At 34.3% G+C, this 14939-nt stretch overlaps 2 protein-coding genes across 3 annotated transcripts in view; one reads left to right on the top strand and one right to left on the bottom strand.

Moving 5' to 3' along the window:
* Positions 1 to 14939, top strand: part of LOC140040870 (uncharacterized) — a 229755-nt gene that overhangs the window by 122056 nt on the left and 92760 nt on the right. The window lies entirely within an intron of this gene.
* LOC140040869 (dnaJ homolog subfamily C member 13-like) overlaps positions 1 to 14939 on the bottom strand; it is a 43715-nt gene that overhangs the window by 2402 nt on the left and 26374 nt on the right. The window contains exons 33-51 of the mRNA XM_072087118.1: positions 14726 to 14927; positions 14211 to 14326; positions 13335 to 13549; positions 12960 to 13144; positions 12431 to 12505; positions 11893 to 12009; positions 10774 to 10953; positions 8239 to 8406; positions 8026 to 8133; positions 7638 to 7754; positions 6399 to 6674; positions 5822 to 5996; positions 5391 to 5591; positions 5062 to 5143; positions 4496 to 4538; positions 4127 to 4300; positions 3520 to 3699; positions 2129 to 2269; positions 993 to 1133 (exon numbers count right to left, since the gene is read on the bottom strand). Coding sequence (XP_071943219.1) covers positions 993 to 1133; positions 2129 to 2269; positions 3520 to 3699; positions 4127 to 4300; positions 4496 to 4538; positions 5062 to 5143; positions 5391 to 5591; positions 5822 to 5996; positions 6399 to 6674; positions 7638 to 7754; positions 8026 to 8133; positions 8239 to 8406; positions 10774 to 10953; positions 11893 to 12009; positions 12431 to 12505; positions 12960 to 13144; positions 13335 to 13549; positions 14211 to 14326; positions 14726 to 14927 — 2896 coding nt within the window. The remainder of the gene's footprint in view (positions 1 to 992; positions 1134 to 2128; positions 2270 to 3519; positions 3700 to 4126; positions 4301 to 4495; positions 4539 to 5061; positions 5144 to 5390; positions 5592 to 5821; positions 5997 to 6398; positions 6675 to 7637; positions 7755 to 8025; positions 8134 to 8238; positions 8407 to 10773; positions 10954 to 11892; positions 12010 to 12430; positions 12506 to 12959; positions 13145 to 13334; positions 13550 to 14210; positions 14327 to 14725; positions 14928 to 14939) is intronic.

The following is a 14939-nucleotide window of genomic DNA, read 5'->3' as shown; positions in this document are numbered from 1 at the left end:
GATTTCACTGTTAAACAACAGGATTTAAATGCTACATTTCAATGTAGGGTAATTTGGAATGAGAATGTCACAAAAACATGTGAAATAGAACCATCAAGGTTAAAAATAGAAGGGCAATCCAAAACACTCGGCGAACCCACTAGGTTGTTGGTCGTTGGCCTCTCTCTAGGTACAGTTATTTTTATTTTACTATTACTCCTAATAATCTCATTACTGTACAAGAGAAATTCTAACCAGATGTCTGACAGAGACGATATGAGGATGACACGAATCACTGAAGTAACAGATATAAACAACCAACCAATCGATATGAACACAGGGCCCGATGACCCTAAAAGCAACGAAGAAATGGTTGCACAAAATGTGCATGATTACATGGCCATAAGACCTAATGACCCTATAGGCAACGAAGACACGGTCACACAAAATGTGTATGATTACATGGCCATGAGACCTAATGACACTATAGGCAACGAAGACACGGTCACACAAAATGTGTATGATTACATGGCCATGAGACCTAATGACAATATAGGCAACGAAGACAAGGTCACACAAAATGTGTATGATTACATGGCAATGAATGTGAAAGAAGATGATAGAGACGAAAGAGATGATCATGAGGAAACAGATGATCGAGACAAAAAAGATGGTCAAAAGAAAAAAGATGACCCAGAGAAAAATGAACATTTTTATATTAATGCTATCAAACTTAACAAGAAACAGGTAAAGATTTAAAACATAAAGACCAATTCACACAGACGAGTAGTAACGGTAAGCAGAAAACAATGTGCTTGTCTTTATCTATCCTGAGCAGGTTTCTGTTCAACCCGCCCATTCGCTCTGCGTTTTGTGTAAATGGTCATAAGAAATAACATAGATTCTATATTTTCGCTTGCCATTTAAGGCTTACCATTACCGCTCGTCTGTGCCTGCCTTTACAACCTATATCAAAAAGTTGCAAAAAGTAAAAATGTATATTTAAAGCCTACTTTTTCACCATTCTCCAAACAAGTCAGCATGGCCTTGATGGACTTGACAATCTGCGCTTTGATACCTGCTGGGTTTGGTAGCTCTCGCATACCACTCTCAAGTAACGTTAATAGGAAGGGTATCAGGTCACGTTCAAGGGCCTAAACCGAAAAACATTACATTTTTAAACCCATCTTTCATTTGGTGAAAAATGTCCTTTTATGTTTACCTGTAAATAAACTTGAATCTCCTGTTTAGTATACTAAATAGTTTTTATATAATATACTGTACATGTACAAAAGATGTATTGTCCCCCAAAAAATATGAAAATTAAATCAGACTTTGAATAGGTTATTTTGTAGTTCTAATAAAGTTAATCACTTCCGTAGAAAAAAAGAAAGAAATTAATGTTTTCATTTATAAAATGATAAAATTAATTGTTAAATTCCATTGGCTGGCAGCCAATTTGACTATTTTTTTTGCTTTAAATTACAGTTTTTTTCAGGCAAATAAAAATTTTTCGATCCAATGTTTGGTCAAAATGGATAGCTATTATGTGACATTAAAATGCAAATTCAACAACAAAAATTATTTTAAGAATTATTTTTTAAGGGGGAAATACATCTTTAAGTGACTACATGAATTTCTAGTGTTTGTATCTGAATTTTTCCTATCACATATTTTACACTGATGACTTTTAACATGCCTACATTTTAAAATTTAAATGCAATTTTTCACATTCAAATGTATATTTTTTTTTGTCTTGTGTGGGTTCGTCCCACTTTTATTATCATGCTCTATATATTTTTTAAGCATATTTTTCCCTCTCGTTTATATGTTACAACGTTAAAAGTAGTTGTAATAAAAACATTTGCTGTATATACTGTACATAAAATGATTGATTTTTATGTCTTTAAAACCATATTTGCATTCGTTATTTTACATTTAAAAAAAAAAAAAAGGAATTTAAATAAAATAAGTAACATAATGGCAATAAAAAGACGATAAAATATATTATCTTATATCTTATTTTTTTTTAATGATTGTCTTGAAAATAAATGTGTTTATTTGGGTGACCTAAAAACAGGGTAGATACAGCACAGGATACATATTTACCTGATTGTTATTCTAATATGAGCAAAATAATACAACTTACTTGTACTACAAGTTCTGGGTAATTTCTTTGGAACATTTTATGCATGGCTTCACAGGCTACCCCAGTTTGGTCTGGCCTCTTTCTCATTCCCACCATTAATGGACCGATACAGTCACTTTGTGCCATGCTTCGCACGCACGCCTAAATTGATAACAGGTGATAAATTTATCAGTTGTTGGTCACAAATGCAAGATTTAAGAAACAGACAATAACATCAATTCTATTTTATTGAGTAAAATATAGAGTTAGCCAATGGTTTGTTGTTTCTTATGTACTGTAACTTGTATATTTATGTTTACTTTTAAAGCTATTTAATAAATAGATACTATTATATTGTTTAAAAATAATTAAGACTAACTAAGTATTGATTCTTTATGTTTTAACATTTAAGAACACTGGCTGAGAGTATACATTAATTAAGGGCCAAAGTCTCTGATTATTAATACAGTCATCATTCCCAAAACCAGACACTATGGGTCCATAATTCAGTTGGGGTTTCTGAATGTTTTAGCATTTTTTTGTCTTTATTAAGTTGTAGGACCCACAAAAAAGAAAATTCTAGTTTTGGGAAAGTTTCCAGTTTTGAATAAAAGCCAGTTCAGTTTGAGTGTATTGACATACAATTGTAATGACCTGATTTATAAGGCAGTTCAATTATTACTATTTTTCAATAAGGGTGCGGTTTACGATTTAACTCCTAAAAAGGAAATATTACAAAGTTGAGAGCTTACTTCCATATTAGGAATTACATGCTATACCGCAAATCTTAAATTTACTAACATTTCTTCGAAATTCAAATCTTGAAACAATATTTTGCAATTTGTTTATAAAAATATTGATTGTGTATTTGTATAATACAATTTGTATCCTATTTCTGTTAACATTTTGTGTGCTTTATAAAGCAATTTGCATTTTTGTAAACTAAAATAAATACATAGCAATAACAAAATACTGTACTGTGCAATTTCTTTTTTGTTAGCACTTTTAATGCCCATTCATACTACAGATGATAAACAACAATTAGATGAATTCACATTGTTCCTCATCATTATGTAGGCTACATGTAAACAGAAATTTATTTTTTTTCTTTATCTGTGTATGTAATATGATACATAGTTCATTTTCTTTGTCAAAAAGGAAATTCATTTGATATACAAGTGCAAAAAAATGTTATTAAGACATATAAAAAAAACCCAATATCTAAATTATACAACAGAGCTACAAAATTACTCTGATGAACAATTCCTAAAAAGTCTGATAGAATTATCAAGGAAGCGTTTTTTCGTAAATCAATCATCATCCTCAATTGCTTTCCATATCTGAACCATTGATATACTGAATATCGAGTAAACTGTTCATGGTAATGTGAGCAAAATTAAACTATTACTTGCCTCGCTTTCAACTAGTCTGTGAACCACCAGCATACTTGACTTTGGAATGGCGCTATTACGTGATCCCATGGCATGAAAGATCGTTGGAATGTGGCCTAGCTGTGGTACTTGCTCAGCGTAGGTAGGCTGTGCAATGAAGAAGTTTACCATGGCTGTTGTTACTGCCTCTAATACTTGGCCCTTTAAAACAATAAAACATTTTCTTGAATAAATATAAAAGAAAAACAAATTCATTACAATCAAACTTGCATTTGTTTTTTACACTTCCCAAATGTGTTCCCTTAATAGGAGTGTACCCTTAATATAGCATCCTATGACTAAGGGTTGGTCAGTCAGTGGTGGAACGGCTATGAGCGCTTACTGGCCCCGGATCTTATGGGGGCCCTAAGCAGTGCCCAGGCATTAAAATATGTCGAAAAAGGCTAAAAACACCCAAGGCTTCCAGAGTTGAGGGCCACTTGGGGTTCCTAAGCTAGGAGCCTCAGGCCCCTGCGTTACGCCACTCGTCATAGTGTATAATATATGTCCCCTTAATGGGATGTCCTCTGCAAAGAGATGTTCCATAAGAGGGGTTCTACTATATATCAATGAAAATCAATTAACTCACATCTGGATTGTTCTTTGTAATTAATTCTGTAAACTTTTCAAATAGTTCTACCATAAATTCTCGTGGTTTCCTAAGAACCCAGCTTGGTTGCGAGATGAACAGACGGATAAATACGCCAGCAATCATCAGCTCTCCTTCCACATCCGTGTATACCACGGCGAATTCTTCTGGTAGCTAGTAAATAGTAATGATTTAATTACGACTGATTAAAAGCAGGTGACGCAATCATCATGGGGCATTGTTTGATCGCGAACCTACGAATTATTGTGTTTTGATCACAAACCTTGTCTTTTATCGTGATCCCACACGCAACAGTAACTAGCTTAAAGTGTAAATGTACACAAATAACTTATATATTCCAGTACTTACCTTCCACGTAGCATCTGGGTTGTCTTTTTGAGTATTAAAATGACTATAAAATAAAAGAATAAAGAATAAGGTTTTCAATTCTGCACATCAAAATAATATATGGAATCCATTTGCTTGGTTGATTTCCGTGCAAGATTGAAGGTACTATTGCATGGATAGTTTTCTGTGCCTATTTTAAAGATTAAAAGTACTATTGCATGGTACGTTTTCTGTGCGACTTCAAAGGTTGAAGGTACTATCGCATGGTACGTTTTCCATGCCACTTTAAAGATTGAAGGTCCTATTGCAGTTATATGTTCCATGTTCACTTCAAAGATTGAAGGTCCTATCGCACGGTACGTTTTCAGTGCCACATCAAAGATTGAAGGTACTATGTTTTTTTTTTATTGTTGTGCAACATTGTAGGCCTGAATAGTGTGCAATGGGAAACCCAGCAGTACACTGCGCTGTTTAATAAGGAATGTTTTAATTATCATTATATTAAATGGGGATTATATTATTCATTGATGATTATTGATAGTACAGTATGACAAGAGCATGGGCCATTGATATTTTTTATTTCTTACTCATTTTTCATCTTTTTGACAACTGACGACACTTTCTCTCGTGCTTCTTCATTCCAGATTAACTCAGGATTTTCATGAACACCTAAAAAAATAAAAAGTTTTTAATTGATTTCTCAGTCTTTTTAAAATGTACTCTTAATATGTTACTTATTTTTGTTTATTTTATATGATTTTAAAGGAAGAAAATAAATGTTTATTTGAAATGAAATGAGGTATTTACTATTTAATTTTGTATTTTACCATCTAATTTCGTATTTTACCATTGGTTTGATGAAAAAGAAATGTTTATATTCATTTGCATCCTTGTTTTATTAATACTGTACCATTACCTTCAAACATGTGTATACTGGCCTCATGACTGTCTCTCATAGCGTCCATAAACACAGGCGGTAAGAACTTTGACAACAGTATTCTGATACGAGGCCCCATCAGCTTGTCCGTCATAATCTTGGCAAGCAGTTCCGCGGTCTTCTCACGAACTGTTGGATTCGTTGAATTACAGAACATGTCCAGTAAATAGATGATAATACCTATAAATAAAAATATTTAATAACAAAATCATTAAAAAAAATAAACAATAGATTTAATACAAATTTAGTTAATGATAAATAATAAATAAATTATTGTATTCACAATCTATGAAGCCTAATTTAATTTGGTTTGAACAATAGTTTCCTCTTCGAAGAGGAAAACTGTCCCAAAACAAAAATATTCCCATAGACCCTTTTTATTTTATATTAATTTAAAAAATCGTTCGTACCTTTACTAATTGACTCTTTGACAATTTTCGTATTTGACATAAGGGCATACATGGTTTCTAATGCCGTCAGTCGCCCCGTAGGTAACGAGTGAAGAACCAGTAGGAGATATGCCATGACATTTGAATCGGCGATGTTGTCCACACAATCCTTACTACTAGTCACACTGCATATCACCTATAACATGATCAAAATAACGCATGTTGTAAAATAAATTTTGAGGTGATTGGTTTTCTCAATGATATACATACTTAATTTTTTCCATTTTTTTTCTTGTTTTTCATGTTTGTATCAGTCCCATTTTTTATTTGATTTGAGGGCCTTATGCATGTCAGCCTCAGCTGTTATGAGTCACCCTCATTAAACAAAGTTTAAGTTTTATGTTTTTTGTACCTAAGCCAGATTGCATTAAAAATGCTCAGTTAAAAGCCATCAGCATAGAATCATACATGAGTTCAAAAATTAATGTAGAGATTTGATAAAAAGGAAACAATTTAAAGAACTTTTATTTTGATTCCAAGAAACTTCCAATGACCTGATTATTATACTAAAATCATAAATAGTAAAATATTAAAATACCTCTAATGCTAATTGTTGAAGTTTAGCAGCACCAGTTATCCTTAAAAGTGAAAAGAGCAATTTAAAATGTCCTATACATTTAGCTTCTGTTCCAGGGTTGTTCCTGATGACGTTGCGAAGGCCCTCTAGCGCCATCTCTGAGTTGGTTAGCCTTGATGCTTGCTGACTGTTCTTGCTAGTATCAACATCCTTTGAGGTAAGGGCCATGAGTGAGTGCAAGTACTGGGCCATGGAGCCTAGGTAGTCCAGAAGGCTGACTGTAAATGCTTTTGGATCCTGGTGGAAAAAGTCATAATTAATATAATGAAAACATTTTTTTCTTTCTTGAAATTTATCTGTTTATGAACAATTTTAGTTTCAGTAACAAAGGGTCATATTCTTAAACAAACTTTAGCCATAGCTCGAAAGTAAAACTGAAAAAAAAAAATGATGTCATTTTAGTTAAAATGCAAATGTTTAAATCAGACATAATCTTCTGTGTATGTATGTCCATCAAAAAGTGTAAGATGCATGCCACGCCATGCCTGTTTAGTTGTAATCTGATTGGTCACATTATAGATGTATTGTACAAGCAATCGTAAACTCAACAAAGTCCGACTTTATTTAGTCGAACTGCAAACTTTGACTACATCTTTTAAGCTTGGTTCTAATTTGAATGCAACACAACAATGTAGGCGCAATGCAAGTGACTGACCAATCAGTAGTGACAGATTGGATGATCCACTGCATCGTGATTGGTCAAATTACTTGTGGCACACTTATGTCTTTGCATCTAAGTGGGAACCAAGCTTTAATGAAGTCTTAGTTCAAACTAAGACCTAGACCTATCTAATTTTACTTTGCGTTTTCTCTTAAAATAACAATTTAAACAATTGTCATCATTCGTCGGACATGGTTGTGTCTACTAGGTAATCTTCGATCTTCTTTGAGGCATATACTATGTATCTACGAAAGAGTGACTCTCCATCTTACACTCGCCGGAAGGTTGGATGACTTTAGACAATCGAAATCATGACTTGAAGCGACTGGAATTTCAGTTTTGGCTAGGTGCGTTTTAAACTAGTTTGGTGTTCAAGTTGCAGTGAACTCTGAACAATAGTGAGCAGGGATCAGGCTCGTCTACTCAAGCTAATGAATATTCATAATGGTTCGCTAATTAGATCAGCTTATTGTTAGAAGCGTCTTGGAATACCGCCTTAAGCAGGACGCGTCTTAATAAGACAACAACAAACGCCTTACCTCTAATGGGAATGAAGGTTGTTCATTGAACACGCGCACAAATATTTCACCAATTACCAACTCCTTAGAATGGGCGCTGAATGTGAAGTCTGCTGCCATTTCATCCTTAGGAATGCCCTAAAATTAAAAAAAAATTGTTATAACTTTCAAATAAAAATGAATTTCTCTAACTTCCACATAAAAACGAATTTCTCCAACTTTCACATAAAAATGAATTTCTCCAACTTTTAGTTTTACATAAAAATTAATTTATCCATCTTAAAAAAAAATGAATTTTCCAACTTTCACATAAAAATGTATTTGTCCAACTTTTAAATAAAAATGAATTTCTACAACTTTATTTAAAAAAAATTTGTCCAATTTTAAGATATCAGTAATATCATCTTACTTGTTTTGATGTCTGGTGTCTGTGAGAATATTCTAATAATTCTGCCCTTGTTGAGTTGTCCCAAATTAAATATGGATTTTCTGTGTTACTGTTTAAAACCTTTAGAACCTATAAATTGAACAAAATAGAAGATCAGTTGTTATACCATTATAACTATAGAGTCCGTCACAAACACATAAGCAGCTGCCAGACTAAAGTAACCTTTACTCGTACCTCATTTGGATTTTCTGTTCCTAGCTGCCTTGCAAGGTATGGTGTTAAAAGTATGTTCAGACATTTCTGAATTGGTAAATTTTCTGGTGTCTTTTCCTCCCCTGATGTGAACCCAGCAAGCCTTCCTAACGACACTAGACTCCTTCTGGCTAGATCATTTGCCACTTCCTACAAAATAAAAATATTTTGTTAAATCAACATGATGTTCATACACTTTAATGTTAATTAATTTCCATGACTTCCCATTTATTTTTTTAGCCAAAATTCCCTGATGTTTGAAACAGATTTACAAGAGTGGAATAGAAAGTCAGTAAAGCAAAATAATTGTCCTAAACTGCAGGCGTCCAATAAAAAAGCAGATATTTTTCAGTGTATTATATTTTGTTTGCCATTACCGTACTGACGCGGGTATAAGCCCACCCCCCTTGAACATGAAATCACGTCAAGTTTGGGGGGGGGGGGGGCAGGGATGGGCTTATACCCAAGGATCCAAAAATGCAGATCGTCAAAAACAGCACATGTACACTGTGTCCACCATGCGAGCGAGCGCCCTCACGTGTACGACGTTGCCTCTAAATACACGAGGTGTACAGTGTTGGAAAATTAAGCTTATAGTTCGTGTAATTTATCGTAGAATATCTTATTTTAAACATCAATTGAACAAGAATTTATCAAGCAGAAAAGCAAGTATACAATGTTCGTTAAATAGAAATGTACCAAAGAAATTTAATAAGCTTGTTTATGGCAGCCGATACCAAATAGTGGTTTTCCGTTTTGGCGACTTGTAGCGTCGTGTGTGAAGCGATCGTCGACCGCGATGGAGTGTAAACAAAACAGGACCGCTAGGCCTCATATGGCCTAGCGTATGTTAGCCTAGCTTGGTTATGATCAAAGGTAGGTGTATTCAGTGTATGGACGTCGCCAAATACAAAATAATGTATTACGACACACACTGTAGATCTTCGAATTAATGGGTGGGCTTATACCCGAGTGCCTCATTTTTCATGAAAATTAGTCAAAAGTCGGGGGTGGGCTTATACCCGAGTATGGGCTTATACCCGCGTCAGTACGGTACTTTCCTTTACTTTTTAATGAAAGTCAAACTTTCCATGACCTTTTAAGCTACAAAATTGGTAAAATTCCATGATTTTCCAAGTATTCAATGACTCATATTTTAAACTTTTTATATATTTGTTGAGGGAGCTATTGCAAAAATGAACACATAAGAAAATAAGAAAATAATTTTGAGAGTCTAATTTTGCTATAAAATGCCCGAAAGCTACCAGGTCAAAATTATGCTTAGCTTGTTAATGGAGAAGATACATAAAAAATGTTTAAGACAACAAAGCATTCGAAAGTTAAACTATTTAGTTTGTATTATAATAATTATACTTCTACATATAACTATTATTAAAACTGATAAACTAATTGCATTATCACCATCACCTTATATTGAGACATTGCTATTATTACAATTATTAAAATTAATACCAGACTACATCTAATAAAATACATACAGCGGAAGAAAAAACTAAATATTTGTCTAAAGTTTTGTGTTAATTTATGCCGTAACCAACCACAAAAATCTATGAATTTGACTATCAAACCTGAAGATTTGTCTGTCCAGAGGATAAACCATGTGAAAAAAACAAACAAAGGGACTTGATTAAAACAGAACTATCGTAAAAAGGCAGCTTAAAGCTCTGTCTACACTATCAAATTTATGTGACAAAAAATATGTGATGTGCCCATATATGGACAGCTCATATAGCTACCATATTTGGGTATATTACTACTATATTTGGGAAAATCACATTTATTTTTCTTAAACTAGTTTGTTAGTGTAGACAAGCTTTAGAAAAGAATCAGCATAAGCTATGTTCACACCGAGTCTAAATATGGTCTGGTGGCCAGAAAAAACTCTTACATCTTAAAAAAATTATTAAGGAGCGTTCGTTTTGCGAAAATCAATGACCAACCTAGGTCAGGTCATTTGATGTGTGGTCGGTCATCGTCTGGACCCAGAAACCATCAAACATGAGTCGAGGCGGGGAGCAAGGACACACAAACATATATTTCCATTGTGCACAATATGACGTAGTTTGGTCGTCGGTCATCACAAATCAAAAGCTAACCAAACCAGTTTTTGTAATTTTTTTATCCAGCCACCGGAATCTGGGTTCGGTGTAAACTCTAGATTAAAACAATTGCAACTATCCATGGAAGCAGGTGATCACATCATCGGTTTCTTTAAATATGTTAATATTGTGTCAGGGAAGGCACTGTTAACATACAACAACAACCACTCAATGATGTCACAACTACTGATGTGCAACAACCATTTTCAAAAACGCTGGCATGCAACTGAATCTTGCGCTCACAACATTAAAGCTCTGTCTACACTATCAAACTAGACAAAAAAAGTGTGATGTGCCCAAATATGGTAGTGATATGACATCATCATGTCCGTATTTTGGCACATCACATTTAGTTTGATAGTCTAGACAGAGCTTAAAAAACACATCTAAATATTACCTGTTGGTTTGTTTGCCCGCTTTTCTCAACCCCCGATTCTTCTAACGTGAAATCATACTGGAACAAGAAGAGCAAGAGATGCCATATTACACCAGCTTGCATCAGACTATCCTGCATGAACTTGCTGACAGAAAAGGCACTAACACAGTTAGCAGCAACAGCACACAGTGCTGAAAGTTTCTGAAAAACAGAGAATATTAATTTATGTAACACTAATTACAATTTAAATAAATAAATTTGTACACCAGTCCCTGAAATTTGCAATTTTGTTCCGATTTTTAATGCAGATCCCCAGATCCTCGAAAATTGGTTATTTTCCCCTGCAAATCTGGACAATATATGCCAAGGCCTGAAATTAACCAACATTTTCCAATCCTGGCACTGTTTATAATGACGGGCAGTATTTAAAAAAAAGCATTTCTTAGGCATTTTGTTTCACAAATTAACAGCCATCTATCAACTGCCAAACCAAGTACAAATGTGTATTGTTGTATTGATATGCGTCAACTGCAACAATTTGTCAGTAGAGTAGAGGGCGGTGTCCACTCACGAGGTGAGTGAAGGACTTACTTTAAAAAGATTTTTTACATGCAAACGTCAGTGAAACACTTATTTAGTGAAGAAAAAGTGTACTCTATTATAACAAAATAATCGTAGGCCTAGATGGCTAGTCTATACCATGCTTGAAGGTGTCTGGCATTATCCATTATTTTATTACTGAACATAGGTACGTAGGCCTTCAATTTGGTATTGGATATCCCAGATGAGGATGATTTTTTGTAATATTATACTTAATATTAGCTTATATAGCGCCATCTATATAATTACAAATTATTATAGCACACCCTCTATTGTTTACCCCAAATTTTGTTATTTCAACTTGGGACGTCTGTGTACACATTAAAAAAATAAAATGTGCAAAAAAAGTTGTCCAAAACAGGTTTTAGACTCAGAGCTTTCATTCACGGTTAAAATGGGAGCATTTTTTTTTAGTTTGTTCAGCATAGATTACTAGTTGAAAAAAGTACAATGTCGGCGGCAAGTCGTATATGGTTTATGTTCGTTGGAACGTTTCTCTTCAGTTTGAAATGTTTCCAGAGTAAAATAAATCGTACATACCTGGAAGTATAACGTCTTTGATAAATCCTTAATAATAGTCGGAATCTCTGTGATCTTTTCTCGACATGCTTCAAATTGAGCAGCAACTGTGTAACATTTGATAACATTGATGCAAACCTAAAGAAAATAAGAGTACATTATAATGTACAATACATACCTATTACTGTGTCAAAATGATGTATATATTATAAACTTTTACCACAGAATGATGTTCACATGACCGAAAAACTTTAGCATGCTAAAATCAGTAGCAGTTAAATAATGGCTTACTTGTTCCACATACAAACTTGTTATCTTAGAGAAAGATAAACCTATCTAGAAAGGTCAAAAGATCATCAAAATTGTTCGGCAACGTGTTATATTGTCCTTTTGTTTACATAAATCAGAAACAAAGTTCTTATATTTTGCATATTTTTTTAGCAAATTGGCAGGGAAAGAGAATCTTTGCTTTCTTTTGAACTGGCATGACCAAACATTCCAGGTCAATCCTGGAAATTATTCGTATTCTTAGCTACATTTAAACAGACAGAATACTTACCTGAACTTGTACATCATCTGAATTACTGGACTGAGTAAGAATTGAAACACAACGGGAAAATGCCTTTTGAAGAATCTGAAAAGAAACAACAACAACAAATCAATTTAAAATCATACAGGCAATGATTGTTAATTAATGATAAACGAAAAATATTTACACCCTTGATAGAATCAACTAAAAGATTGTATTCAATTTGTTAATCATCATCCAAGGCTAGGCTGGGAAGCTATGACATTCTGAAAGGCAGCTAGACCAACAGAACAGTTGTAGATGGTGTGGACTACAGGTTGATTTTCGAAAGTGGATCAGTAAACAACCTGGTGTGGCAGCATTCTTACACGTTGAACGTTCATCAGTGCCGTTCAATGTTCATTAATACTGTTCAATGTTTTTTAGTGCCATTCAACATTCATTAGCGCCGTTCATCATTCACTAGTGCAAAATAATGAACGTGATACATAATTAACTAATCAAATGGCAAGGATTAACTTAGGTGTGTAATATAAGATTTAAAATATGGATAACATACCTCTATACCATTCTCTCTCCTGAGTTCTTCAGCATTCAATGCAGAGCAGTTGACTGTGTGGAAGGCAAGTTCACAAGCTTCAGCGAGTAGTGGTACTGGTTTAGAGAAGAGAGACTTGTCATCTGTCTCTAGCATGATGGTCTTCAGTAGCATGGGGTAACCAGCATACTTGTAAGGTTCAAGAACTGAAAGACAATGTGAATAAGATACAGTGTATGTAGCAGAGAAGAGTGAAATTACACTTAGGCGTAGTTTTTAGGTTGTTGGGGGAACATTGAATTAATTCAATTTTCTCCAGACAACACAACTCTTCAGGCTTCGTCGTACGACGCTGGCCTTTATACAACCATTATTATTATTATTATGTCTTTTTACCTTCTTTGTATCTATTGAACAAAATACTTTGTGTTTTTAGAAGTAGCACCACATTCTCTGGGTCAGGCCCATCAACAGTCTTTGAACTCTTTGTACACAGATACTCATAGGCTTTGTTCACCTTCTCAAACATATCCCTTCCCTCAGGATTCTTGTCTGGATGGTACTTCTGAGCTAGACGGAAGTATGCTTTGCGAATAAAGCCTTCATCATTTCTAAAATTTAAATAATACCATTTTTAATTTAAACAGAAATGGAAAAAATAGAATTATAATTAATATTTAATAGTAATACAATAGTATTACTATATTTTATTAATGATGATAAAAGTCAAGACAATGGGTTATAGTGATGATTCTAATTATAATGGTATACGATATTTATTACTGGCTAGGGCTGTGAAAAGAAAAAAGTGGACATGGGAATTAGGTCTTGTGTCAGAGGATAACAGCTGGAATGTAGCCTTAACAATGTGGAGGGAAAGTGAAGCAGAGGCAGACAAAGAACGCGTTGGGAGAGATGAACTCCAACAGTATTGGAGCAGTACCAACTGGTACAGCAAGACAAAATACAGATGGTGAGCATGCTGAGGTCTTCATCCAGCAGTGGATGGATAACGGCTGACGATGATGATGAGGGCTGTGAAGTGGTAATGATGATGGGATAACGATAGGGCTATCTGTAATCATTGTTATGAAGGAAAGAAATATATATGGTGGTACTGGAAATGGTTGTGAAGATGGTGGTGGTGAATAGTGGTGCTGGTATGGATGGTAGAAGTGATGATAGCTGATGGTAAAGATAGTTGTGATGTTGCTGATGGTGGCAGTAGTGGTACTGATAATGGTGTAATACTGACAAATGACATCATCATACCCTTGTTTGGCTTTTGGAATTTTCAGTGTTTCGAAGGCTTCATCTCTGGACATGGACGGTGGTTTCTTCTCGACTTCTTTCTTCCATTCTTCGAGAATGTCTTTCAATAACTTTACCTAAATTGGAAAATAAAATACTGTATTTGGTTTTCATTGCCTATTTTATTTGTTACATGTATACTGTTGTTATCGTATTATTTGCAAGCAGCATGAAGTTAAAAAAAGAGAATTTTTCCTACAAATAAATTTCAACTAAATTTCAGTTCAATGCTACATAACCTAAGGCAGCCTTCAAATCAGATTTTCAACCGGGAAAAGTTAATGTCATTTGAAAAAAACACTCCCTACGATGGAATTTTTAGGGGGCCTAGCGCTTTCTGGTCACGCTATGAAGTATTATATGTGGTTCGACATGATCATCATGGAGGCAGCCTTCGAATCAGATTTTAAACCAGGAGAAGACAATTGTCATTTGAAAAAACACTCTCTACCCCTTGTAAAGACTATTTTACTTACTGGATCTTTGATTGGCCAATCAGGGAACTTCTGTTCATCACATAGATGCCTCAGGTAGTAGATATTAACAAACAGTTCTTTTTCTAGTTGCGGATAGTTTATGATTGGAATGGGACAGTACTGATACAAGGCACGGGTATTGCTTTGAAGACGTGGAGTGAAGTCTGCGATGTGAGAAGCGATCTTTTCAATCATTAACCTCCTAAAAATGAAA

This window comes from Antedon mediterranea, chromosome 2, assembly GCF_964355755.1.
Source record: "Antedon mediterranea chromosome 2, ecAntMedi1.1, whole genome shotgun sequence".
Taxonomy (NCBI): domain Eukaryota; kingdom Metazoa; phylum Echinodermata; class Crinoidea; order Comatulida; family Antedonidae; genus Antedon; species Antedon mediterranea.
The sequence above is the reverse complement of the archived record's forward strand: the minus strand, read 5'-3'. Positions and strand labels throughout refer to the sequence as shown.